This window comes from Chelmon rostratus, chromosome 23 (assembly GCF_017976325.1).
Source record: "Chelmon rostratus isolate fCheRos1 chromosome 23, fCheRos1.pri, whole genome shotgun sequence".
Classification (NCBI taxonomy): domain Eukaryota; kingdom Metazoa; phylum Chordata; class Actinopteri; order Chaetodontiformes; family Chaetodontidae; genus Chelmon; species Chelmon rostratus.
The window spans coordinates 9,411,350-9,439,105 of NC_055680.1; the positions used below are offsets into that span (position 1 = coordinate 9,411,350).

Below are 27,756 nucleotides of genomic sequence, written 5' to 3' on the forward strand. Positions count from 1 at the left end.
GAGAGTGAGAGCAAGCAAAAGAGAGGTGGTGGTGTGGGGCAGGTGGGGGCGATACTGGAGATGGCCTTCAGTATGGCCCAGTGGCCTTGTGGGGGAATTCAATACAGCCATTGACAAAAGAAGGCTTCCATTGTGGAGGAACCAGCCTCCTTTGGGAAGCTGTTCCATTTCCTTATTAATTGTGCTCTCATTAAAATAAAAGGAAGGGGAGAGGGGAACGGATAGCGCGAGAGTAATGGTAGCTCTTCAGCATGGCCTTCTTGTGTGGATGGATGCCAGGGTCAAGCAGTTTACAGTTCTAGCGCTTTGCACTGGATGGAAAATACACTGTAGTTTATGTATTTTATTTACGGCACGTACAGTGCACACAGATATACGCACACGTTCCCTCCCTTTATCTCCCTTCTCTCAAGCCCTCCTACACACAAGAGCACAAATCTTCCACACAGGCCCCGACCACATCCTCTGCAGATGTACAGTATCAGGACTCTGGGGGTCTCGGCTTGGCCTCTGTTTCGCACCCCAGCTGTCAGACACGGGAGGAGTCGTTAGTTGAGGCCATGGATCACTGATATGCTGACCAAATACTATATACTCCTTAAAGTAGCCCTATGGACCCCATGTTTAAAGGATAATTCTGGTTTATTTCAACTTGGATTGTATTTTTGTAGTTTTTGCCATCACGTCCATCAGTTATGATGATGTGTTCAGATCTGGGAACATGCAGACAGGTCAGACGGGGCAACAAAACACGAGCAGTCAGAAAAACTGTGTCGGAAAAAGTCGAAGTTGAGCCAAGAGGTCAGCCTGTAAACTGATGGACGGATGTTTGGCTCACCTGTCAGTTTGTTTTAAAACCTGCATCTCCTGCCGTCGTTACCCCATCAGGCTCATTCTTTTTTTTTTTTTGCAGTGTTGCCATATTTCTTGACTCCAGCACTGAACTTGCTAAAACTACGAAAAATAAGGCCCTTGTTTTAATAAACTGGACACTCCAAGTCCATTCACTTGGGGCAATACAACACAAAAAAACACTAAAACATCTTTTTTAAAAGCCTTTTCATTATACTACATTTAATAAATGGTCATTTTCATTCAATTCAATTCCTGTGCAATGGCTTATTCCCGATATTGTCTTTCTGTTCCTCCTTACAAACCAATGTGCAAAGTTCTATCAACAGCTTGTGTAAAGAAAAATGCAATTAATGAATAATATTTAGTGACCGTTGTTTATTTTCCTCATAACCATGTATTTGTTCGTTTTTTTCTTGCGCTGTCTTCCATATGGACCTGCAGCTTGTTACAAGCTTTGTTTACATCTGATCGCTCTCACGTGATAAGAAGTGCGTGTATGCATTGCTTCTGTTCAGCCCAACTGTCTGGTCATCTGCAGATTGTGCCCCCCCCCCGCGTTCTTGACATAAGCCGCTCTAAAATTGAGAACACCCGAGAGAAGATGACTTTTTTTGTGGGCTGGGGGAGGCGGGGGTCGAGGGCAGCTCTCACAGACATCGCCCTGTGCCTGAGACCCTACAAAAGACCAACTGTGTCAAATGAGAAAAATTGCAGGTGCACATTCCCCAGTCGTGCACTCCCTCTTGCCTCTCGTTGTCCACACACATATTAACGCATGCAAGCACACACACGCACACACACACACGTATGCTGCCTCCGCGATCACTGCCCCTCATTTGGTGGAAGGAGCAGGAGGGGGTGGGGGGGTTAGAAGGAGATCCTTTTTCACTGTGATAATGCGGCCCTTTCTCTGCCACGAGATGGACTGAGGAAAGGGTTGAAACAGGAGAGGGAGAGCTAGGGGTGTCGTTCCACAGCGAGTAACGCCGTCAAACAATGTGGCACGCCATTTTTATGGGCCCACTGCAGATGTTGCTCAGTTGCATGTTAGCTGTGCATACAATGGTGGGTATTTTGTGCTGGGGTCATGGTGAAGAACACGGGGCCTTTAACCAGGAGGTCTGGATGTCACCCAGAGTGCCCATTTTTCATGGATAAATGAGTTAAATGGAATGCAAGTATGTGCAACTTAAATTTAGAATTTATATTTTTCATTTTGCCAGAAAAATGTCCCACTCTCACACCAAATTATAATATTCCCATGTAGTCTAACTCAAAAATGACATCTTCAATCATGTCTATCTCATTGTGTTATACCATAACCCTGTAGGAAAAGGGAGTGATAACCAAGCCCAGTTTCGGAAGGGTTAAGCACCTAAGCGAAAGTTTTCTGTGTTTGCTCGAGATGCATGATTTGCAGGAGTTTAATCTGAAACTAATATATGCAACCACTGAAGCTTTTCAGCTTCCCAGTCACAGGTTTGCCAAATAAATTTGTTGTTTTTGAGGTGCAAGCCTGTCTCAATGTGATATTGTATCACGCGTTGCAGCTCTACACCTGCTTGTGTGAAACCATGTGTGGCATGTTTTGCCCGGAACCTCGCGTTCCCTCCCATTTCATGCCTCTTATGTTTGTTGTCGGTTTCCCGGCGTGCCACATGTTAAGTTGCGGCCAGATGATTTGATTTGTGCGCGCCATGTACATGTTGCTTCATACATATTCAGCGCTCATTATTTCTGCACAATAGCCCCGTGTCTGATACCTGTCATTTTGAATACAGAAGAGACGACGATCAAAGGAGATCATCATAGCTGTGTGTCTCAGATGTAGCGTAGCCACCCAGGCTAATTTCAGCAGCACTGCCTTGATTGCATACATGTGGAATGAGATTATGCCTCACTCTGTGGGTGGTTTGAGGAATCACTTTTTTCACATTTACCTCCATCTCCAACACTAGGATTTTGTCTCTAACACATTTTTTTTTAACCCACTTTCTTCTCCTTACAACCCTTTTATCTCACTTTTCCCCTGTTACTTTTTCTCTCTTCACAAATCCGCCTTTACAATAGTGTCACCCACACACTCCCTTCCCTCTTTCCTGTTCCTTTTGCTTCAACCCCCTGACTGGCGGCATGTCAATGCTAACATTTGCCTCCGCTACGAGCTAGCTCCTCAGCCGCTGTGACCTCCCTCAAAGAGATAACTCTTCTCCCTGTAATGTACAGCATGGGACCACTGACATGGCCTGTGAGGTGGCTTATGCCATCCCGTAGGACAGGCTGTGGCGCTGGGGGGGGGTTGACACAAGATTGAATCAGTGCCGCATCTCGCCAGTGATGTTGTAGCTCAGGGAAGAGGAAGTAAAACAGAGCAAGCAGGAGGGCTGATTTAAAAACTGTCATCCTTGAACATTGTCACGTTCGTTGCACGTAGATGTATGCGCCAGATAGCAACATTCCCCAGGGAGAAACACCCCCCCCCCACCCAATGCATAATGTATTAAAGTGGGCATGTGCTCATATAAACATGCATGCAAGAATGAACACACCACAGGAGAGGAAACAAAAGAAGTGGGTTGCAGTTAAGTACAGATATAGACAACCCTTAATCTGTTGATGTGACCCGGCACATGAGATTGCTTCACCCTTTGGGTTTTTACAGTATACAGGGCAAACCCCTGCCCCCACTCCCAACTCCCACTTCATCTCACTGTTATCTATACTCAGTCCATGCCTTTGAATTACACCTTTCAGGGATTTAGCTTACACTCGTTTTATCCTCCACTGGGTGTGGAAATATCTCCAACTCTCAAATAAGAGTCTTGTGCGACATTTGTACTGTATGTGTGATTAATAATGTTGCATTCGGCCGGTGCATGATATTATGAATGTGGCTACGCTGGCACGGATAATTTGAGAAATATGAAGTCATGTCTTTGTTAATCTAAAAACATTCCAGATGCATATGCATGAAATCACATTTTAATTTTGTCATTTAAATCATTTCTTGCTGTTCATTATGTAAGTAAACATTGCAGCACTGAGGTTTAATTGGTATTAATTTGGGTTTTTTTGCCCTTCAGATATTACACTGCAGTAAAAATGACACAGGAGTATGGGGAAGACAATTGGTTTAGGTTTAATTCCAAATTTGCTCTGCCACAGATAAAAAAATCCCTACAGTGTAATCCATAGAGTTAGATCCTTGTGCAAGGATACTGTTGATTAAATTGAATGCAAACAAGTTCATACAAGGAGGAGAGCGAGCTCCAATTTCCTGTTTCTGTCTTCAAATGGTGAGAAATTGAAAAATGCTCATCGCTACTTCCCACAACCCCAAATTCCACACAGATTTTTCATACAGCCGCCACGACAAACAGCAAAAGAAGTTTCATCTCAAGATTTCATCAACAACCAATATGCAGTTTTATGTAAATTGTGTTGCTACCTTTCCCCCCGCTTTCTCCTTGTTTCAGGTTGAAAAATCCATTTTTTATTTGTATTTTATCAGCCTCCAGCAGATTACTGGCTATTGTACGTACGATTGATTCTGTGTGGAGTGTGGTGTTGTGTTCATTTTGCTGTTGTCGACTGATTGGGGTCATCTCAGATTAAGTGTTTTTTTTTTTATTATTATTATTATCACCATGATCAACACACACACACATCATAATGTGCCAAAGCAGAAAGTTGTTATCAGTCTGGAGGTGCCAACCCGGTGGCCAGTGTATTAGTGCTGCAGGTCAGCTCTATTTGCGCTCACTATTGTCCGATTAATACAGCTATAATAAGTAGAGCCCTAGGGATCCATTCAGACAGCAATAATGCCTGGTTTCCTATTCATTACACTGAGAAGGTATTTGCTAGGTGTTCATTCATCGGTTTGTGCTGCCTCGTGTGAAAGGAGCTCACAGAGTTGGCACAATACTGAGGTTTGCTGCGGCAATAAACAAAGTGCAATCAAGGGTTTACAAGAACGCTGCTTCCTACAGTGAAGACAGAGATGTAGAGGTATACATCATCCTTCCAAAAAGAGGTTAAAAAAACAACAACAAACTAATTCTGACAGAATAAAATGAATGATGAAGCCGAACTCAGTCAGAAGTCCCAGTGGTTTCGAATGCACACTGCCTGCAACTTGAGAAACAAATCTTTTTTTTTTTGACCGAGGTAACAAGCAAGCTAGTCAAATATTACTTTTGGCAGCTTTAAAAAAAGAGTGCCTATAAGAGTAAATACAGAAGAATGAAAACATCTGCTTCTAGTGTTGTGTCTTAGTTTGAAGTACTTTACCTTGGATACGTATCATTAACTTATAAAGTGTGCTGGCTTGTTATAGATTAAAATACCCAACAGTATTTATCGTGCAAATTTCCCCTCGCTTCAACAGGCTATAACATTAAAATGCTTCTTACCTGTGTTAAATAATATACTGTAGCATTAAACTCTGAAAGGATGAACCTCTGTAAGCTTTTTTTGACAATGCTTTTTGTTCCTCTACCTGAGTATGAATGCAGAACTTGATTTGTGATGAAGCAGGGTGAATGTGATTTGCACCTAAGCTGCTAAGGTGGGCTGTGCAGAAAGCAGCATTAATGCCAAGCTAAGTGTCATACTGTTTTATAGACGAACCTTTTTTTGGGATTTCTAAAGGTGATCCCGCAGTTGAAGACTGGTATAAGGAGGTGTGTAAGAGTAGAATCTTTGGAGAACTGTGCCACATCCTACATGATGCTATCTGATATCAAATCCACAAGAGGTACCACCGATTTGCTGACCAAAAATAGCTCCCTCTGGATGTTTTAGAAAGCGTGCATGTGCTTTCACATTGATTCCCTGGCCCCTGTACTTCACTGGTTTTCTTGTCTAAACACTGACTAACCTCCATTTCCTAAGATTAGCAAGGTTGCACTGCAGTGTGTCTCAGTTCGCAATGCTAAACTTAGCCAAGCTCTCCCCTCCAGTGTGCCGTTGGGCAATTCCATCTGATAATGTGCGGTAAGAGAAGTGAGGAAAAGACCTCTTTCCCCTCACACAAGACGAAAATCAGCCTGTTGTTTCTTTTCTTTGACCTCAATTACTATCAGGGCACGTGCTACTATAGGGGCATGTTGAGTCATGCCTGCTGTGGGAATTGTGTGTGTGTGTGCGTGCGTCTCCTGTGTGTATGTGTGACAGCGATTGTGTTCATTGTAGCCTAGGAGGCACCGTACAGTAGGTGGGGGCCAAGGTGCATTAGCCTTGGCTGGGACGTTCCCTCGAGTGATGCCGGCACATGTGGGCGGGCGGGTGGGTTACAGGAAGGAGGGAGTGGGAGCGGGAGGAGGGAGAAAGCAATGAGAGGAGAGGAAATAGCAAAACGATGTCAGACATGACGGGAACTGAACAAAGCCCAGCTTGCTGTCAGGGGCCGCCGCTTCGCAGACTCACCTCCGGCTTGGACCATCTGACAAAACGGTCCTCCGCTGATAGGAAGCAGGACACACGTGTCTGCTCTGTTTACACTGAGGAAAGGAAAACTGGGAACGCACCAACTTTTGGTCACAATTAGCACTAAAATAAAAAAAAGCTGAAGTATTTTTGAAACTATACCAAAAGTTCCATTTTCAGCTAATCTCAATAAAGATACAAACTGCTTCAAGGGACTCACTGATGTCTCCTAAGCTGGAGTGGATTTGACCTAAGAAACTAATGTTGTAATTTGCACAAAGAAGTGGTTTAAACATAAGACCTTGATGGGAGGCTTGCTTCCCATTTCCTCTTTTTTTTCCTTTCTTGCCACTGCTATGCACTTAATGAATTGAAGTAGTGATTAATTAAACGAAAGTGCTTGCTGGATGGAAAGACACTTCACCCCTGTGTTCAGAGTATGTGAATCAAGCCTTTATGGAGTGATGGCAGGTACTTGTATTTGTTACTCGTGTGTATGCAAACATGAGGTGACTGTCTTCTGGAAGTACATCACAGAGGGAAGGAAGCTGCTGCGCTCTGCCGATTTCCCTCCATCTCGCGACCAATTTATTAACTTTCACAGTTATTAACTTCCATTGTGTCAATGCATCGTTACAGGAGAAAGCAGAAAGCGATTTGCCGCTGCTCTGTAATATTTCAAATTCCACCAGGTGGAAGTTGCGTGCGGCTCAAATATTCACCATGTGAGGAAGTTGACCCAGCAAGTTGCAGTGGTTTATTATGACTGCGCTGTATCTGATCCTCCCTCTGAGCTAATTTGTTAACGCTGAACAGCTAATTTCCCCTCAGGCATCATGGGCAGTTTGACTGACGGTTTGAAAGTCGCGTATGCACGTTGCCGCCCTGCAGAAAACCCGCCATCAGTCTTTCCCCTCCGCTGGAATTTTCAAGAGCGTGGTGTGTTGCCAATTAATGTGTTCGAATGTGTGTCAGCGAATGCAAGCGGAAGCCAAACAAATGGCTCGTTCACTCGCCGTGTTGAATGGATATCTGGGCGCTGTCATAATGAGTAATGCTAATTGTGCTTAGCAGCATCATTGGTCAAAGTGTCAGAAGCCATCAAGGCGATTTGAGAAGTTTGTCACGATCGCTCCAGAGGTCAGCTCATGAATTCATCAGTACAGAGGCGCTGTCTGTCATCCAGCTGCACATCTCAATAAAATAGCTTCTTCAGGCTAATTTTTAAAGCTGAGAAACTTTTTCAGACCTCCTTGGCAACACAAGCGAGAGCGAATTCACCGATTCTGAGCCACAGATTGGTCTCATGCAGCACAAACATTGTTTTATTGATGGCGTCTCTTAAACGCTCTATCTACAGAATTCTTTGACAGTCAAGTTCCTGGATAATTTTGCACTCCGCATAAAAGCCTTTGAGATTTCACTTGCCTTCGGCCATATGTAAACGTAATTTACTTGTGAGAACAATTTTCCTGAACTGTTTCTCACTTCAAGATAAATAATCCCTCATGCATTATTGAAAATGCTGTACTTTCTCCCCGCGTCGCACTTCACATGATTTCTCCCCCTCTTTGCAAAGTATCTGCAAACCACCCCACCCCCGAAAAAATTCATTTGTTACAAACGAGGAAGTGGGTGTGACAGGCTCCCATTGGTCTAATCAAATAACGGAATCCAGATTCATGCGCTAATTAATCACGAGCTCTGGGGGCCGGGCCCATCCAGCGATTCTCGGTGGAAAAAGAGACATTTGATCTGTTGAATCAGCTCGCTCGCCGTCTCCTCCGCTCTCTTCCATCTATCTTACATTAATTCAATGAAGTCAGAGTTCATTTGAATACAACCCCCCCCCGGTCTCTCTCTCTTACTCTCCAGCAGACACACACACACATTAACTTTTCAGTTTGTATCATCTGCTGCAGAATATGAGCCTCTTTTTAAAGAGTAAAATATTTTATCCTCACATTCTAATAGCATTTTTTCCCTCCTTTTCTGGGAACATATTTGGCACTGCCTGACTTTCTGTTCTAATTGTACAGAGTATTATTATTTAGTGGGGAATTATCCACTGTGTCTGAGCTAAGGCACTTAAGCTGAAGCCTGAAAATGATCTGAAACCCCGTTTCATGTGTTTATGTGTTTGACATGTGTTTATCCGAGTGATGGCGGCTCATTTAGTCAGGCTCATTGTAATTATGCGTGGTGGCTGACCTTAACTCCTTCTCCCTGACACGTTTTTCTTGAGAAATGAAATGAAATACAAGCTCCCCAAGGCCCCTGTTTTGTTACTAATGATGACTTTTAAATGTCATTGTTGCACTGCTCCGTCTGCACTTCAATGCCCGGTGGTTCAGAGAAGGTAATGGGTCTTCACTTAGCATCAGCGGCCCAAGAATGGACTCGGCAGCAAAATTTCTCCCCTCTCACCATTAAACCCACAATCAGAACTCCAAAGCGTTTCCCCCTCAGAGTGGTTTTTAAAAGCTCTGCGGGGGAGCGACATTTTCCAAATGAACATTTTTCTCTCTGACCTTTCTGTTGCCCTTTTTGGTGAGTAATTGCAGTTTTTGAAATATTCATTTGTGAGTTATGTCATTTGTAAGCGACATGATTGAAACCACTGCTCTGCAGTGTGAAAGTAATGGAAGCATCCAGCATGACCCTTAGAGTTTGCTTTCCCCAATCTGCTCCTCCTTCGTTTTTTGTTTTTTTTCCCCGCCATATTCAGCACCGAGCCTGTCAGAGGAATTATCCAGGGAGAATCTTCAGCGGAGAAAAAAACAGATATGCGCTGCATATAAACACTCCTCTAAAGTATTAGCTGCAGAGGGGGGACGAGGGAGATAAATAGAACATGGGAACTAAGATAAGAGGATGGACTTTCAATAAGACTATTTCGATTTTTGATAGGTCTGTCAATGGCGTGTACAGGGAGACGGCGGTACGTGCGAGTGGGGCAGGATGCTGGCTCTGGCACCCGAGGAATATGAGCCCTATCAATCACCGCCTCCGGGCACAAATGTAATTACACTACAGTTGTTGACGAGCCGGGTAATCCGAGACATCACTGGCATGCATTTACTTGCTTACATTAGGGGATTGCTGGTGCCCATGTTCACGGCGTCATGTTCGCTGCTGTCTGATGTTTTTTTAATGCTTCTTTCGGGGACGCTGGCCTGAATTGAGCCCTCGCCGTTACAAGGTTGCGAGGCTTCAAACAATTATTCTATGCTTCTTTTTTTTTTTTATTTCATAGCAAATCATAAAGGTCAAGTTAATCACTATTCATAGCGTTAAGTTGCATAATAGAAACCGTTTAAAGCTGGTCTTTTTCATTCAGAGTCAATTAACTCTTTTGTCATTTATCTGAGTGCACCTGCCTCAGTCAACCTATGTTATCCCTTTTCTCTGCGTTTGTCAGCTTCAAAGAAGTTTGGTGTGATCCAGGCCAGTACTTTTCAGAGGGTGGAATAAATCTTCCTATTAAGAGTAAGATAATTGATGGCTTTCATCACCAGAATGAATACAATTATTCCAATTTGTGATGTTTCAATGGCAAGTCTGCTTTACCCTGTTGGGGTTTGAATGATTTATGAGACGAAATGAAATGACACGATAATGAGGTGCTTCTCTTGTTGTTTCACCTCGCAGTGTGTCTTACCTGGATGATGTTTGAGGAACTGAAATGGCTGATGGAGATTTTCTACACTTAAAGCTGCACTGACCACCTATAGTATGCCTGGATGATTGCATATCATTTTCTTTGTGCCTTGAGCATGAGTATTTCCATCGCAGATAAAATGTCCAAAAATCACATATTTCTGTATGTGAATTGTTTTGTTTTGTTGGATTGAGCAAAAGAGCACATGGTTTGCATTACAAATGGATATTTTCACATGTAATATCTTATATTTCATGTGAAATTTTGTGAAATATCTTAAAATCACATGTGCATTTGAAATGTGTTTCATGTGTCCTAAAGTCGAACGTGTTTTCCTGTCAGGATGTTAATTAGCTCAATGTACCTGTAGGGAATGATTTGTTTAATTCAGTATTTTTAATGGAACGCAGTGCAGTGACATTTTTATCTTAGTAAAACCTGCATTTGGTTAAATAATGGTTTAAAAATAACAAAAACATCCCCTAACTCACTTTTACACAGGACTGGCCAAAAACCATTTTTATAGCTGGCCTAATTTAAACCTGCAGTGTTTTTGGCCACTTGGGAGCAGTGCAACAGATGTTGAAACACCAGCAAACTGTGGCTTATTTCCACCCAACAGACATTTAGCAACATTAGCATTTATTTGAAGTTGTGTTTCTCACCACGAGATGGATGCAAGTCCAACATTGACTCTCCTCTTAGCTCTTCTTTGTTCTCCACCAGTGTTTGAGGGGAAATATCTGGCTCTACAGTGACTAAATGCAACACTAATTTCGACAGCTATTTGCTAACACTTTCTGTGCACCATTGGCAGGTAGCATGTAGCCATTTTTTTAAATTTCTTGTTGGAAACAATGCCAACAACAGCACTGAGAATGAACTTAAAAAGAAGAGTAGAAAGAAGCTAAAATAGTAATGAAGAGTTGTGACCCTTTCCACATTGCACGTATTGGTTTGACCTATTGTTAATACAAAAATATTGATTAGAGCAGCTTTAAATCATGTCAGTGTGTTCAGTAGATTCCTTCAGATGGTGTCGCCCCTTTAATGCACCTACAACAAGAAATCACATGGAACAACCATTGGTTTTATTCCAAATCAAAGTCGTGTCGACATTGTCGCACCTACTGTAGCTGTTTTAAGATGTGCAGTTAAGTGTGACTGGACAGTCTAACTTGGATAAAGCAAGAGAACCAGACTGAGCTGGTACAGAAAGAAAATGCCATGTGAGTCAACGCGAGCTGAGCAAAGTTAAATGCAACTTCTGTCAGATAACAGTCATAATTACACCTACGAGTGGAAACATGACCAATTTTTCCATCACCTGAATCACAACAATGTTATATAAAATGATGATTGCGTAGCTGAGAAAAAAAGGACAGGGACTGTCACACGAGCAAGAAACGTTTCAGACGGGGAAGTTTATTACTTTGGAATTTGCTATTTCACATCTGGAACATGCAGAAATAATGAGATAAATAATGCCTGTGTTTATACATGTGACAAAATTATTTCCACTCAAGGTCCGCTCCTTAGCTTTTTTTTTTTTTTTTTTTTTCCGCTGGAGCTGGAATTTCCGTTGCGTGATAAGAAATGGTCAATCCATCGAGATGCGGCTCACGCGCACTGATCCAAACGCTCAAGTATTTGCAATGTGACTTATTTTGATAGTTGAAAGAGATGTGAAAAGGAGCCTATTTGTACTTTAAACAATGTCCAATGTGTTTTTTTTCTTTCCCTCCCTTTCTTTCTGCCTGCTCGTGACGAATGTCGTCTCGCGGTGGCTCTCGCGGCTCAGGTGCTCGCCTGAAAGGATGTTTATAAAAATCCATAACTGCCGCGGCCCTCCGACGGCCGCTCAGGCCAGTGTTTACGTTTCCCGCTCGTTTTTTATTCTCGCTGTAAACACAGAGCTCCTGCAGTCTGTCGTGCACATGCCTGCTGGTGCGCGAGTGTGAGCCTCCACAGACGTGCGTGGGCGCGCGTGTGTGCGCCCGTGTCAAGAAGAGGGAAAACAGCGACCTCCAAACTGCCGCTGCTCGGTCCCACCAGTCCTCCTGGCCATCTTGGCTCCGCGGTTAACAGCAGATTTTTTGCCAAACAGACTCTCGGCTTTGGCTTGAGGCACCGAGCACCTTTTGACCCTTTGCCTCCTGCCCGCGTGTAGTTTAACTGAAGTGCATTGTGTCACCTTTAAAGACAAAGCATGAAGCAGCCCTTTTGATTTATGGATTCTTGTCTGGAGGGAAATTGTTACGATTTACACGAGCCTAACTCTGCTCTGGCTCCTTTGTCTATGTGCTTTTGTCTGTCTCTAATTTCTCAGTCGAATGCCCACATAATGAATGTTTATTTTCTCACAGCCAAATGCAAACACCGTGTCTATTTCATTATGTTTGATCTGTGTCAATCTCGCACTCTGGCTTTTCACAACCTCTGGCTCCTCGAGGGCCCCTGTGGTACTGCTCGTCCTCCCACTCCGAACAGCCAGCGTCCTGTCCGCCCACATTCTCGAGACGAGGGCGGACAACCTCTCCTCATATGTCTGAGTGTCAGACCTTTTGATTGCAGGTCGACCCATCTGTTCTTGTATTTTCCTGTAGGAATAGAGATCTCAGCAAACCCTAACTCCAGGACGGAGTTGTTTTCAGGCTGAAGTGTAGAAATCCTTTGAAGGCGCTGACATTTCTACATTAAAACGTCTAAAAACAACTCCATCTATGTTATACACTTTGTTGAATTGTGTACTTCTGTCGTCCATTTCATTTTCACCGGCAATGAATGAACACAACAGCCAATGAGCACAACACAGCTACTTCATGACGCCATCAAACTCCATCTTTTGTTACTGTTCTGATTTGGAACCAGGACAACAAATGCTAACATTCTGCGTAATTTTTTTTTCCCTCTGCAGCCTTCAGTCGAGCACCCATCCCCATGGCGGTGGTGAGGAGGGAGCTGTCGTGCGAGAGCTACCCCATCGAGCTGCGCTGCCCGGGCACGGACGTCATCATGATCGAGAGCGCCAACTACGGCCGCACCGACGACAAGATCTGCGACGCAGACCCAGCGCAGATGGAGAACACGCGGTGTTACCTGCCAGATGCATACAAGATCATGTCTCAAAGGTAAACTGAATTTCATTGCTTCATGCTAAATCATCAGTGTATGTATTATATATACATAATGATTATTAAACACACTTACCAAAACCCATTTTTTATGAACAAATACATCCAAAAATTTTTTTTTAAGTTTTCATCAGGGTATCCCAAGATCCTTAAAAAGTCTTAAAATATCTCAAATTTGATTTCAGGCCATAAAATATCTGAAAAAGTCCCAGATTCAACGTTAGCTGTTGCTCTTGCAATTTACCCTGAAGGTAGCAAATCATTTAGCGACGGTGCTAAGCTGAAAACGACCCCAGAGCTCTTCTTATCTCTGTTTGGTAGAATCTGGATGGGACTGTCTGGGCAAGTTTCTTGAGCCCTTAAGATGGACGAAAGGTTCGTATACATGTATGTCCAGAACTGCTGGGGCTAACAACTGAATGCATTTAACAGAGCAGACAAAAAAGAGACTGAGAGAGTGAGAGAGACGGCAGGGAGAGAGCGGGCACCTGCGTCGTTACATGGGAGATCCAATTTCACTGAGGATAACAAGAAAATACGAGGCGTAAACACAGCGACGAGATCAGATCGTTTATTATCTGAATAACGTATCCGGATACAGATCCCTTTTTAATACCGTGTGTAAATGGAGAGAGACAGCAGTGTGTGTGTGTGTGTGTGTGTGTGTGTGTTATTGTGTACAGACTCAGCTGATATGTTGTGTCCACTGTTGTGAAGATCAGCTCTGTACACCCGTGGTGTATAGACTTTATTTTCTAATCATGTGGTGTGATGAACACTATGTTTGCAGTGTAAGAGCAGATGATTAGTGAGACTCTGTATGTGTGAGATGCACTCACATTAGTTGGATGTAATTATTCGGACTGGGCCGTGCTTTTATTTCTTTAAAGGGAATGTTTCAGGTTCGTTGAGGCATCAATGATTCAGCGAGCGATTGAAGTGGTGGTTTGATTCCAGGCAAGTGTTTTAGTTTGATAGATAAATAAATGTGTGACATAAGCATTATTTTCACTGATGCCTCCATCGAGGACAGGTGACATAAAGTCCAACTAATTAAGCAAAGTGAAATAAGCCAATTATGTTTATGAGTGGTAATTTAAAGTGATGTACAACCACTTCGTCACCTGGATTTGCAGGGAAATTTTAATTGTTGAAGCCTGAGTAAGAATTAAATTTGATTAGAAAAAAGTGATGCAGGCACGCTGTAATTATCCTCTTTTTAAAAATACCTGCAGTATCAGCATAGTCTATATTTCCTTGTACTGTACATAATTCAGAGTTCAGTTAAACTTTAACATTTTTCTTGGGTTTGAACACAATGCATTTTCCTTTACACTGTACGATTTCAGTCAAAGCTCTTTCATATTTAGTCATTTAAAGCACAGTAGATGATGACAAATGACAGTCATTAAAGGGGTATTTTTTTTAGCCAAATTCAGAATTAAGGAACGTGAATATTTGCATGTATGAATATGCACACACACACGGCCACACTTACAAGCAAAATGTGCTTTATGCCATTTATTAATTGACTCGAGGAGCTGTGTTTGTTAAAAGATCTTGAAAACATAATCTTCAGTGAATGAGAGATGCTCTAATGTGCACCTGAGGTCAGCTGAAATGGAGTTAAATGCGGCTCTCCTCGAGATATGTTTTTCTCCATCAGACAATTGTATTTACTTATATTCCTTCAGAAGCTACAGAAATGTAACGGCTTTGTGGGAAAACGGCACACAGTATCACACACTGTATCTCAATAATAATTTGTTTTGTGTGATAAATATGTGGACTGGCCCTATACAACTGCAAAAAGTAGAAAACTCAGGTCACCAGTGGCTTCGGAAAATTAATACAAAAGCCATCCTGTGGGAAGGTGCGTGGTTTAGTAACATATTACTGTTATAGATTAATTGGGTCAGGAATCCCAGTAAGCCATTAACACGCTCAAACATAAACCTCCCCATACCTGGCTGCTAATCTATATTAGTCATAAATTTGCTCCGACATAAATCAATGTTCATTTGAAATAATATGAATACATTATCAGTTATTTGTCAAAATAAAAAAGCGCTCGATGAGCTTTGCTGCCATATGTGAGTGTTATTTTCAGAGTTATGACCCTGTTGTGCAGAAACCGGGACATGGAGACCTATTTGTCAGGGCAGACAGAGTATAGTCTTGCTGTGCTTTGGCTTTTGCAGTATAATGGATTGCTAACATTAAGGTAATATATACAGTTTCGAGGTTTTAACCAAGTAGTCTGGATTCAAGAAAATGTGGAGTCCAAGACAAGTGTGGAGTGAATCTGTGTATAGTCCATCTTAGCTCTTTTGTTGACTTATTGAAGCACTTAGAAGGGATGGACTTGATCTAAATTGCTGCTCTGCGTTAACGTTTGTCTCCCTCTTTTTATATCCAAAGCTTTGGTTCCACATAGGACGGACCCCTGTGAGAATACTAATGGACCTTGGGGCTTTATCAAACAATTGCTCTTGGCTTTTTAGTTTGGTGCCAAAGAGTTCAGATAATCAGCTGTGTGAAAAGCAGCTGATGGTAAAAAGAGGCAGTTTGAAACATGTTGTCAGATAATTGATGCACCCTGTGGCTCCCTTGTTCTCCGGCCGCCCACTCAGACTGAAAATCCCCGCAGGAATGAATCAGCGGGTCCTGCCACTGTCAAGACACAAAACTAACATAAAGTACCAGGGAAAAGCAAGTCTTTTTAGCATCTTGTTGCTACCGGGGGCGTTTCAGTGATGCTAAAAGGTAACCACAACCCGATTCAGAACCGGAGCACTTTGTCTTGGGAGAGGAAGTTGCTAAGTGGATGAAAGGTGTGGGTGGTATGAATTGAGAATGGGTGGTATGAATTGAGAATGGATGCGGAGGGGGGGTGCCAAAGTGGGGACGGGGTGAGAGGATTCAATGATATTTGTGGCTGTAGTGGCACAGCCGTGCATTAGCATGCGGAGGTTAACACAACAAACGAACGCCACCCCCGACTATTTCATTGTCGAGCTGTCAGAGCCGTTGCTAGGCACCTGCGGCTAAGCTCATTAGGGTTAAAAAGAAAACAAGAGCAAAACAGAAACAAGCAATCAGGAGGAAGTCTTCAAAGGTTTGCGATAAGGCCCAGGTTAAAGCCGGGCCGCAAAGATTTGACTTGATATATTCACTTTTTAGATGCACACTGTATGATTTCAGCAAGGATAATATGAAAATGTGATGCGTGAAAGACTGAACTGCACGTGGTGATGCGTCTTAGCTTAATTTACAGTGTTGCTTTCTCTTTTTAAATTACAGTTAGCTTGGTTTGATCAGATTTCTGTTCAAGTCGGTCGCTTGTCTATTTAATAATTGCCCGTAAATCGAGATCAACAGTGATGCAGGCGCAGTCCATTAATATTTCTGCAGGATTTTCCTCCCTCGTCTCGCACTTCCTGTCTTTTTTTCACCCCCTCTATTGATCAGTAGCAGGCACAATATAAGTCATTACAGCATTTACATGGTTTGCAGTAACCTGATTCCCCCAATAATTGTGGTTTCCATGAACTGTTTGATTATGGGGCTAATGTGTGGAAAAAGGAGGTAGAAAATGGGCGGAGTCATTGATATTTGAGAGTTAAAAAATGCAGTAAAGATATATTACGCAGTATCCCTTTTTTTTAACATAGAAGCATAAACATACGTTTTTAAACGTTCTTAAAATTTTTTAATGGATCCATAAAGAATTGCAGCAAAACTACACACCAGAAGAGAGTCAAAAAAAGAAGAAACTTGCCAGCGTTCTCTGGTGGAGGCATTTCTGCACTGGAATGCATTCTTACTTATCAGCCGACACATATACAACAACTACTGGCACAATCTAATATTGACCAATATTAACAGCCCAGTCGATTTATCTGTGAGGCTGATGTTCATCTGGCTTCCTGTGATGTTTCTGGTTGATGTTAAAAGTCAAATCAAAGAAACTGGAGGCGCTGCTCACAGCTGCACACAAGCAAATTGCTAATAATGATGAAAACCAGCTCCTGAAAGCAAATATTAAATATTTAAATCCTTTCTCTGCTTCTTTGTGAAGCTAAATTGGCGTTGCAGTTGTAGAGTTGCAGCTTGATTGATGACAGAGAATTCTTTCATATCCTGTTACTTTAAAATGGTGAAGTATATTGATGTCTTGTTTTCTAACTAAAACTGTAAGCTGTAAAAGTATACTAACTGCATACATTTAGCATGTAGCATGGAATTAGGACACAGCAGAGTCAGTAAAAAGACTGGCAGCTAATCTGATTGCGCTTACTCCAATTTCAATCTTAGTTTAACAGTGATAAACTGGTTAAAGTGCAACAATCCGAGCATTACCTTAAAATCTAATTAGCATGCTTGTGAATGCACTGATAGTATTTTCCTCTTGTGGAACTCCTGGCCCTCTCTTTCTCCCCCCCCTAGCCTGTGTACCACCTGCCTCTCCTGCTGGCACCAGTTATGTCGTGGTGACTGGCAAGCGTGGTAGTTAGCATTCGCATCCCGTCTGAAGATGAGCCACCCTGCTGCCGGCTTAGTCTGTGTGCCAGGCTCACATCCATCACCGGCAAATGCCCGGCCATGTCACCAGCCCTCGCGCGCTGTCAATATACATTTAGGCAGCTCAATCCCCCTGCTCCCCCAGCCTCTAGCAGCGCTCCATTGATATTCAGCTATCAAACCCAAGCACTACCCTTTCCAGTTTAGCCCCCTTATAAAGGTGTATACTGGGCTACTTCAGCAAGGCATCTGGTTCCATTACAGTCTTCTAAGCGAGAGCTAATAGCACCCTGTACCTGAGTGATAGCACGCCACTGAGCTTGTGAGTGCTGTAATGCATCTCAAAATGAAGGTTGTCTCGCGCCATGCTGTGACAGGATGAAATGAATGGGTCTCTTTCATCAACCATTCCTCCCTTTTGTGCTGCGAGCATCACGCCCGTGCAGAATCCGCAACCCCTGGATAAACATGTCACCTATAGGTGGTGCCGTGCTGCAAGCTCAATGGAGGCTAATGACGCTGTAATTGAACCATGCTGCCGAGGATTAATTTAGCACAATTTGAGGCCATTTGCATAGTGTGTACACACATCGTGCAGCCTGTGATTTTTGCAAATCATTGCTATTCCCTCGTGGGATATTTTTGGAGCTTATTGTTTGGTAGCCGAGGCGTCTGTTGAATCTGCCTCTATCCAAAACGTGTATAGATCTAGTGCCATTTCCCACTGTGTGAAATCGCTGGAGAGGCCAGGCACTTGTGCTATCAAACAACAGTGACCCTTTTCTCATCAGAGCCTCAGTGTCTCTCTCTTCCCTTTTTTGTGCTCCCCTTTCCCTTTCCCCACGGTGGTGTGGCCTTCACGGCCAGTAATTACAGGCTATATCAAAGCTATATATCACCTTATATCTCAGTAGACCTCAGCAGGCACCTTAAGGGACAGCTGATAGCATTGTGGCAAGCTTGTGCACGACCCCTGAAGGAGAAAAGCAGGTCAGGTATACATCCCAACACATACTTGTCCCTATCAGCCCAGACTCTCCTATTTGTACCACTTTATTTTTTCCCCCCTCGGCCTCTCTGGGATTTTCTCCACTGCTGTGTCATCACACTTGTCATTTCAAGGAACAAAGAAGAACAAAACACATTTTTGTGTACTAGCATTTTGAATGAATGTGCATGACACTAATGATGAAGGTTAATAGATATCACAGCTTGATGAGTCTCTTGAGGACATTAAAACAAAATTAGCACAACCTGTGATTTGAACCTGCTGGCCTTGTGACAGTTGACGTTTGACAGCCCTCCTGTTAATGACGTTTATGTGGGAAATAAATGCTTCCAGGCCATTATTTACTTCACCGCTCTTAGGCTGGAATGGATGAGACAAATGGCTCCTCTCCCGTCGGATGAAAACATGTGCTGACAGAGGGACAAGAATGATTGAGGGATAAGAAGGGGGAAGCAGATGGGAGGATCCTTCCTCCTTTGCCAGTGATCTTTCCCATACGTTCCAGTTCTCATTATCCTTGACTTTTGACCTTATTTCAGAGTTGAAGGATTTGATGAGTTTGTTTTAGCAGGAGAAGGATTAACTGAAGAATCCCCTTCGGTTCTCTTGCCCATCTTCATTTAAATCCCCTCATCTAACATTAGGATGTTTTCTGGGAAGAAAAGACAAATTCTGAGGTCCATACAAGGCCCAATCGTCAAAAATAGCATGACAATCAAGGGGAAGTTAAGATATACATAATATTTCATCAAAGTTACAATCGCTATCAACATAGGATTAATGTTGTTTATTATCAAAAGTTGAGCAAGGCACATTATTGTTGAAGCAACAATAGAAAAATACCAAAAATCAGTTAATTTTGCGAAGGGGTATTTATTTATATCAACATACAAAGGACAGAACTGAGCAGCTTAAAACACAAACACATGCCTACCTGTCCTCACATGCCCTCAGCTCTGAGGGTGGCTGCATATGAGAGCGTGACCATCTGCTTCATACTGTCCACATATCCATTGTCTTGTTAAGGTTTTTTAGCATTTTTTAATGTTGAAATGTGTCTAGAATACATCATTTTGCCTTCGCATATTTTTAATGGATGCGGGATGATGCAAAAGAAATTAAATTTAATCAGACAAGATATCGCCATGTTTGATCAAAAATGAAATAATTACCTCATCGTATGTGAACATATAAAGGAATCTGGCTGTTTGCATGTACTTGCATGTATAAAACAATGGTTGTTATTAATGATTAGCCTTACCTATTTATCATTAAACAATTAAAAAAATGATAGCACAATGTCATTATTGGGGGTTTTGAGAATTTGAAGGTGCAGTCCTCAGATTTTACACATGATGTCCAGTTTCCCAGCTTGTGAAAACAGTTTTCTAATGTCTTCTGTGTCTCCGGAGGGAGCTGTCAAAAGCTTGAAAAAGCAACCCCGATGATGTCACCAGGGTTATCTCGGCTGTGGCTGCCATTAAAACAAATTAACAGAAAGCCTGCATTACAAATTGAAGGTGTGAGGTTTGAACGATGTGGGCATATAGAAGCCAGGGGGGATGATGATGAAAGATGCAGTCAAGTTGCATTTTGGGAAATGTAGGATCCAGTGCTTTGCTTTATTGAAGTGCAGTGCTAAATTGCTGGAGTCCCTTTGAAGTAGTCTTAATTCTTTGCTGCCCTTTGTGTCTGAATGCATTAAAGAAAGCTGACACGCATGCATATTCATGTAGTGGCTTTAATATAGTCTTCTATATAAGCAAATAGACAGCTGCCATTGACATTAAGACAGAACTCATCACGCTGAGCACATGTGAGAGCAATACCATCATTGTTCATGCACGAACCCCAAAGCCTCATCAGAAGTGGTCTCCCTTCTTTAAAGTCGACGCTTGCGTAAACACTTAACTCCCCACACAATGAGATGTCAGATGAATTAATGCATGACTTTAATGTTTGAAGTGCAAATATCACGCAGGTTCTGCATTAAACTGAAGGTTCTACGTGGCAGATTGTAATGAAAGGGGCACTGCAGTACTTCATTATATGGAATGATGCACTACCGCTGCTCCTTTCAGGGATTTGATTCCTGCTGGGCATCCCAAACTAGAAATGGAACACGAATTGCCGACATATATGTGGACAATTTGTTTAAAGCGTGCACCTAATAGCATGTTAGATGATATTAAGTGCGTAGTTTGCATCAGTCACTCAGCAGAGTTTCTTTTCCCACCAGCCTTTCTCTGTTTATGGAGGAGTCATTGGTTTGTCTTGCTTACTCTTGGTTGGAAGCTGTTTTTCCATGATACAATTACGTGTTGAGCACCTGACAATTACAGAACAAAAACATGACCGATGAGCGCGGCGGGGAACAACTGCCTGTTGTAATAGCATGAACAAATAGAGAATGGTGGGTGGTTTTGCATCCGGCATTAATATGCAAAAGGGTATTAATAAAAGCTCTGACAGAGAGAGAAGATAAAGACTCCCTTTTGCTATAAAGCAAACTTGCAAAGTAATAAACACATTTTCAAGGTTCTTTGGATTACTGTAGAAATTTAAACCGCCTTTCCTCTGTGCATGTTTGATTCCTGCCCTCACGTAACCCTCTTTCTGTAAGGACTTTTTAAATCAAAGATCTTTATTTCTCCCACATTCCATTCTTCTCCTGCATAGGATGACATCACCTGACACTCATTATCCTGTCTCATTTTTCAGCCCTTCCTGCCTCCAACCCCGCTACAATTCTCTTTGATAAGAACCTGCCGCATTCAATTTTGGCCAATTAGTTGCTGTAAATTTCAAGCTGGCAGCCTCTCCAGTCAGCCTGGGCCTCCAGACGTGGCCGTACAAGACTCTGTGGTGATTAGACGGAAAAAGAAGCCCGGGTTGCCAAATGGGAAATGTTTAAGGACATCTCCCCATATAGCGGATTGGTATCTCTCAGGAGACAAAGATAAAAGAGGAGCGGATTGGCTCCTACCAACCAGTGGTTTGAATCGACCGCAGCGGTGTCCATTTTTGGATTCCTGAGCTGAATACCCCGTAGACTTTGTTATGCTCCTGTAAGTTTTGCGCTCTTCCGACGAATCCAGAAGTTTGGGAGTTGTTATTCTCTGCCCCCTTCGTATTTCCCTCAGGAAGCCTCGCTCTGGTCATTGGGTCTTTTGGTGTCAGATTAATAGCCATCACAGTGGTGGCTCACTAAACATGGGGTTTAGCATCAGTCCATTTGTCAGCTAGGGGAGTGAGTTTCGCTTGGATGAGTGCAAACAGTAAAGAAAGGGCTAATTCAGACAGGAGCAGGTGGTTAGTCAGAGTGCAGGGAGCCGACTAGGCCTTTTCCTTCCGTCTTCTGATATTTGCCCTTCTCTGCGCTCCATAGTCTTTCATCCTTGTTCTCCTAGTTTTCTGCTTCTTTTTTTTTAATTGGCAGGTGGGAGTAGGCAACATACACATTTGATGTCTACTGCTCCATCTCTTCCTTCTGCCCTGAAGTGCCGGATCCATTTTTTTGTTCCTCCAACATAGAGCGGGCATGCAACTTCGACTGACCTTTAATAACTTCACTGGCCATTCATCATCTCTCCCCCAAGATAAAAACAACATCCCTTCATACTGATTCATGGCTCATTTGTGGAACGAGTTCCAAACTTCTTGTGGCTCTTTCATCCCTTCAGTCGACCACTGTGCCATTAAAACAACCTCCCTCTGATGCCTTTCCTTCAGATTAACCTCTGCGCTTGTGAAAACACAGTGTATTAATCGAGGATCTGACAGAAAGAAGTCAACATAAGGGATGTCAGCAGTTTGACAGACTGAAAGTTAAACTCATTACCTACTTATTAAAAGACTGTTCCTTTGAGCTCCTGGTATTCTGGTGCCCTGGGCAGACAGCACGGCAGAAAAACGTGCATCCCGTTCTTGTGTCTCTCTTCAAACATCCAATTGGACTCAAGGATGAACTGATAAGAATTTGGTTTTTAAAGTTTAAAGGTCACCGTAACCTTACAAAACACGTTTTTTGCCTGAACTCAAGAATTCATTCACGCTACTTATGATTCGAATGACTGAATTTCACACTAATGTCTCACAGGATAAAATGATGATGCTTTATATCCAAAACGTCAAAGATCAGCTTCACTGTGACTTCATGACGTACTACAAAAACACTTTTCTGGCCATTATTTAACACCAATTCAACTGGTGCCACTATTCTGGGGTGTCCACCTTGAAACTGCACTGACTGTGTAGATCATCTGTGCTGTCAGGTTGAAGATGTGTGTGAAGCGTCCACGTTTAATAATCTGTAGTTTCTTTGCAGCAACATTTATATTTGAAGCATTGTAGTCCACCACAAGCTCATTGGTTCTGCTGATACTGATCTTTAGGTGACTGATGTTGCACCATGTGATGAAGCTCAGTTCTTCACTACATATATTATGAGTGTAGACATACATGGATTTAAACTGACTGGTTGACAGAGGCATACAACTGCAAGGGGGTAATTCTAGTTATGTGATTATTTCAAGATATTTAGTAAAGAATCTGATTCAGTCTTATCTGACAGCAAGACAACCAGTACCAGACCACTACAGAGTAACCCCTCAATAACCACTCTGTGCACAGAGGCTAACTTTTTTAAGCATTGCAGACCATCAGCTGCAGGAGAGGACGACTTCCTGGACATTATTGGACATACAGTTCAAAGTGAAAACCCTTAAGTCACTTTAAAAGTTCCCTTTCCTTACATCACTGAACGATCTCGAGGCTGTTTGTTCTCATCAGTCTTCTCTCTATATCCTCATCCAGAAACCCCTGGGCTGCCGGGGGCAACAGCTGCGTGAGTCATCGCCTTCCTTTCAACTTGCCTGTGAAAACTAGCATCGCATTTCTAATTGCTGAGATGCTTTTTAAATGGCAGTATAATGTTATGCGGCGGAATTATGATTGTAATAGTTTTGATTGATTTTTGTAGGGGCGAGCAGGCAATTTATATTTTGAGGAAAAAAAAAACAACAGCTCTCTCTGGATAGCCATGTAAACAGGATTACTGTGCAGAATTGTCTGTTTATGCAATCATATAAACAGCTTAAACAAACTGCTTCGGTCTTGGTTTTGGCAGCAGTGGTGTTATCGTTGCATATAAAAGTAAGCATATCTAATTGAATCCCACCTTATTAATCACTTAGGTGAAACAAAGGCAAACATGAAAATAATGTAATACATAATTCATTTAATTTTGTGACAGAGTCAGTGTGCAGCTGAGCATCATTGTGCTGCCACTTAGTTGTTTCAGTACCTACGCAGACATGAAGACACATATTGCGTATTCACACCTGGCCGCACTGAATCTCCAAGACAAAAGTTTTCCCACCGTGCTTTGCTCCATATTGGGGGAGCCATTTTTGTCAATCACCTCTGTACTTGGAAGAGCTGTTTAAAATGTATGAAACCAGTAATGTGGCTGGCGGGGAAGATCATGATTAATCACCACAACCCCCCCTCTTATTGTTACATTCCACTCCATCCGGCCCTTTGATGCATACTTCACTTTGCCTGCAGTATATGAATGAAAATAGCAGCCACCTTTAGCGACACACACACTGCACAGGGTCGTGTGTTCGTCGGACATCACTTTTCCTCGCATTTGGCTTCAAAACCCTCCTCCCGAGCCGTGGATCGAAGGTGGAGCACGACTAGGCTTGGGCGAACAGGTGTTTCTCTTGTGGATTGGAAATCACTTGAATGTCATTGACTTTTAAATGTTACTGGACCAACTCCCCAACCTATATGGCTTTAGCAGATCCATGGCATATGTGACCTTCAGTAAATCACGGCATCTAAAATAACTTTCCAAGCCACGCTTTCCTTTGATTGGTTTTGTTTTTTGAGATTTTGATCAGTCTTCATCATTTGCTATTGATGTTGGGAGTCATTTCTTTTTTTTCTGCCTTCATGAGTCAAACTCTGGTCACACGATTGCGATGATTGTTGATATTTAAGATGTGGGCTGGCTCTGTGTGTTTTTCTCTCAGCGTGAAGGATGATGTTTGTCATCTGGCTCGGTCCAGGCTGAACATTGCTTGAAAGTGACTGATCTTTGAGAGTTTAGCCTGCGATGAGGTACTGTAGTGCCACCGAAACGATGGATGGCTCAAACGTCTTGGTCGGGAAAGCCTCCAGTCATTGCTCAGCCCAGCATCACAGGGCACTTTCTACCTCTCTTAATCCTGCTATCTTCACTTCTCTCTCTCTCCTTCCCTGTCCTCTCAATTACTGTTCGACTCCTAATCCCTTTTGCCCTCCTTGGCGCTCCTCTCCCAATGTCTCAGTTTCTTTTATTTCACTTTAATGTTTCTCTTTTTCTTCGAGTCTTTGTCACATCACCCTTTTTCTAATGGGCTTACGCTGGGCATGAATGAGTCGCCACAATCCAAAGTGTCCGTTAGCTGTGCTTGCGGGGGCAGTGAAAGTGGGATCTACGCTCACGCCACGTGCCCTCTAACCTTGGCAAGGCGAAATCAAGGGAGCGAGACAAGGAGCGGTTTCACCTTGTTTCCTTCCTGACTCTCTGATGGCTGCACACAGTTAGCACCTCACAAAAGACCTGTTTTATTAGCCTGGTCTCATTCACACACAGTCAGCGCTCTCATTTGCTTCCTCCATTCCACTTTCGCAAGGGAATATATGAAGACTTGCGTTTGAAGGTGTCTCTGATACAAGTCTGAGAAATTACATTTTTTATGCTGAATGCGATAGTGGTGTTTGTGTTTATCAGGGGAATGAAAGGGATGCTTTTAAAGATTTCAAAATCCCCTTTATCTAATAAGATGGCAAATTAGATTATGGCTGAGTCTTGGTAGATATCTTTTTTTTTTTTTTTGAAACATGACAAACTTTAAATCCTAATGAATTAAGATGGTGCAATTATCTCTCCCTTTGATCTTCACCTGCATAGTTAATATGCAATGGAAAGCTAAAACGTATGTATCAATCTTTAAGCTTGAAAAGTGATGACACTCTTATAATCAATGTTTCATAGCACAGTTGCATCATTCACTTTGATCTGGCCTAAGAAGATGAATATTAATGGGGTTTGTACCACTTGAACTCTACACATATCCAATAATCTATATAGAAATACTTAGTGGGCTTGTTTCTTGAGGGATTCTGTTAGCTCTGCATGACTTTTGGTGCATTTAGATTTCTTGACAATAGATACATTTAATTTGGCATCCTGTGTCCCTTAAGTGGCTGACATGATAAATTAAATTCATAAATTGTTCTGATAATCACCATCCGGGTAATTGGCCATTTATCACCAATGACATCTTTATTTTATGCCATTTAGAGACATTTTACTTCCTGATTTTAACCTTTGTCACTGTAGCACTGAAGCACTGGAGCTTCTTGTATGTGTGCTCACCATATTTGACCTACAAACCGAGTTGTTCTTGCATCTTTTCGGTCAAGGCCAAGTCAGATCTCAGCCTTGGCAAAGCAAGTTTCCCTTAAGTTAACATTTTGCTTTCAGTGTTGTGTTAATAGTGTTTTCTTACATAACTGAGACCAAGTCTGTAGCCTGATAAATAAACATTTGAGGGATGTGGCTGCACAAAGCCTGTGTGTCAGTGCCTCATTGAATTTTATTGTTTTTTGAATTTACAAGCTCCAATTTGAGTCTTGCCTACATTTGCTTTCTAATCTGAAGTCAAGTAAAGTCTTTAGGGAGCCAAGTCTCAAATATCAGTCCACATGTTTTGCTACTTAAGTCTGAAATCTTCCACAATCCCATCTGCAAGTCAGGTAACCCCCTGAATTCTGCAGTAAACTGCCCTGATGGAGGATCTGTCTTCCATAAACCCTAACTGATTGCTCCCCCCAGCCCCGCCTCGCCCCAACACACACTCGTATTCAGCACCGCACACGTTCCTGTGGAGGGTTTCGTCTGTGTCTGGAGTGGCCTCTCCTTTTTTGGCCTCTTTTGAAAGCTAATTATGCCAGGCTATTTTCTGACTGGGGAGCATGTCAATATTACACAGTGGGAGAGCTCTCACTCGCCCCACGCTGCATTCTTATTCATGAGCCTTAATTCCATCAATGGCCTCCTCGGCCACCGGACCGTGGTTGTTCCTTCCTGTGGTGTGTTTTTAGGTGAAGTGCTTGTAGCTGCTGCAGAGAAATGCTGCACCCTAAAGGAGTGTAGCTTGTTTGGTTGCAGCGCAGGTTGTGAGACTCTTGTTAGGGGCCTCGCAGTGGGATCTGACGTGACGTTAACCTTGTCTGTGCAGTGGCGCAGCAATGCTGTTTTAGCTTCAGTCTTTTTTCTGGATTTTAGAAGAATTGCTGTTGGCAACTCCCCGAAATGAATTCCATCAATTCCAAAATGTTACTTATCAGCAGCACAGCAAAACACTGAGGTTCAGCCGAATGGATCAGAACAACAGATTTTGTGGCTAAAAACTTTAACTCTATCACATATATTGTGTATGTATCTATTTATCTATTCATTGCAACTTCACTGATACTTAACTGACTACTACTGCACTGAACCTGACTGGCTCCCATTCGGTATACTGAAGCTTCCTCATACATGCTTTCTCACTATAAAATGCAATTTTACAGTTAAGATACTATGGTCTTGCACTGTTGCTTGCCCTGCACAGTGTATTTGTCCTGCACTTTTATGGTGCACTATTGTATATTTTCTTATGTCATGTGTGTTGTTACGCTCTTTACCTGAGTATTAGTATAATGACAATAGAATTGAATTGAATTCACTCCTCCCAATGTAACGTGTTAGAGCTCCCAAAACGGGATTGTTGCCTGAAGAGTCATAAAAGTCGCTTGATTATGTCTGTATTTTATCATAGATGAAGCAACGCATTTTGCATTTTATCTGTCCTTTATCTAACTTTTTGACTGAAACAACTTGACAGTGAAATAACTCAAAATTGTGAAAGAATTGGCTCCAGTCTGTATCTGTGTTGTGGGAGCAAAGAGGTTGAAGGATACGCCGAGAAAGTTTTGAAGGGAGGGACGGAGACGGAGGCTGTTCTCGCGGTTGGAGAGTGACAGAGAGGGATGCGGCAGAGATGAAAAGGTGGTTCATCTCAGGCTCCACTGCGCCCTTTTTT

The 27,756-nt window shown here is 42.6% G+C and overlaps 1 protein-coding gene across 1 annotated transcript in view; it reads left to right on the forward strand.

The window, feature by feature from the left end:
• Window positions 1-27,756, forward strand: part of LOC121626796 (adhesion G protein-coupled receptor L3-like) — a 149,181-nt gene that overhangs the window by 10,095 nt on the left and 111,330 nt on the right. Inside the window, exon 2 of the mRNA XM_041965475.1 lies at window positions 12,864-13,077. Coding sequence (XP_041821409.1) covers window positions 12,864-13,077 — 214 coding nt within the window. The remainder of the gene's footprint in view (window positions 1-12,863; window positions 13,078-27,756) is intronic.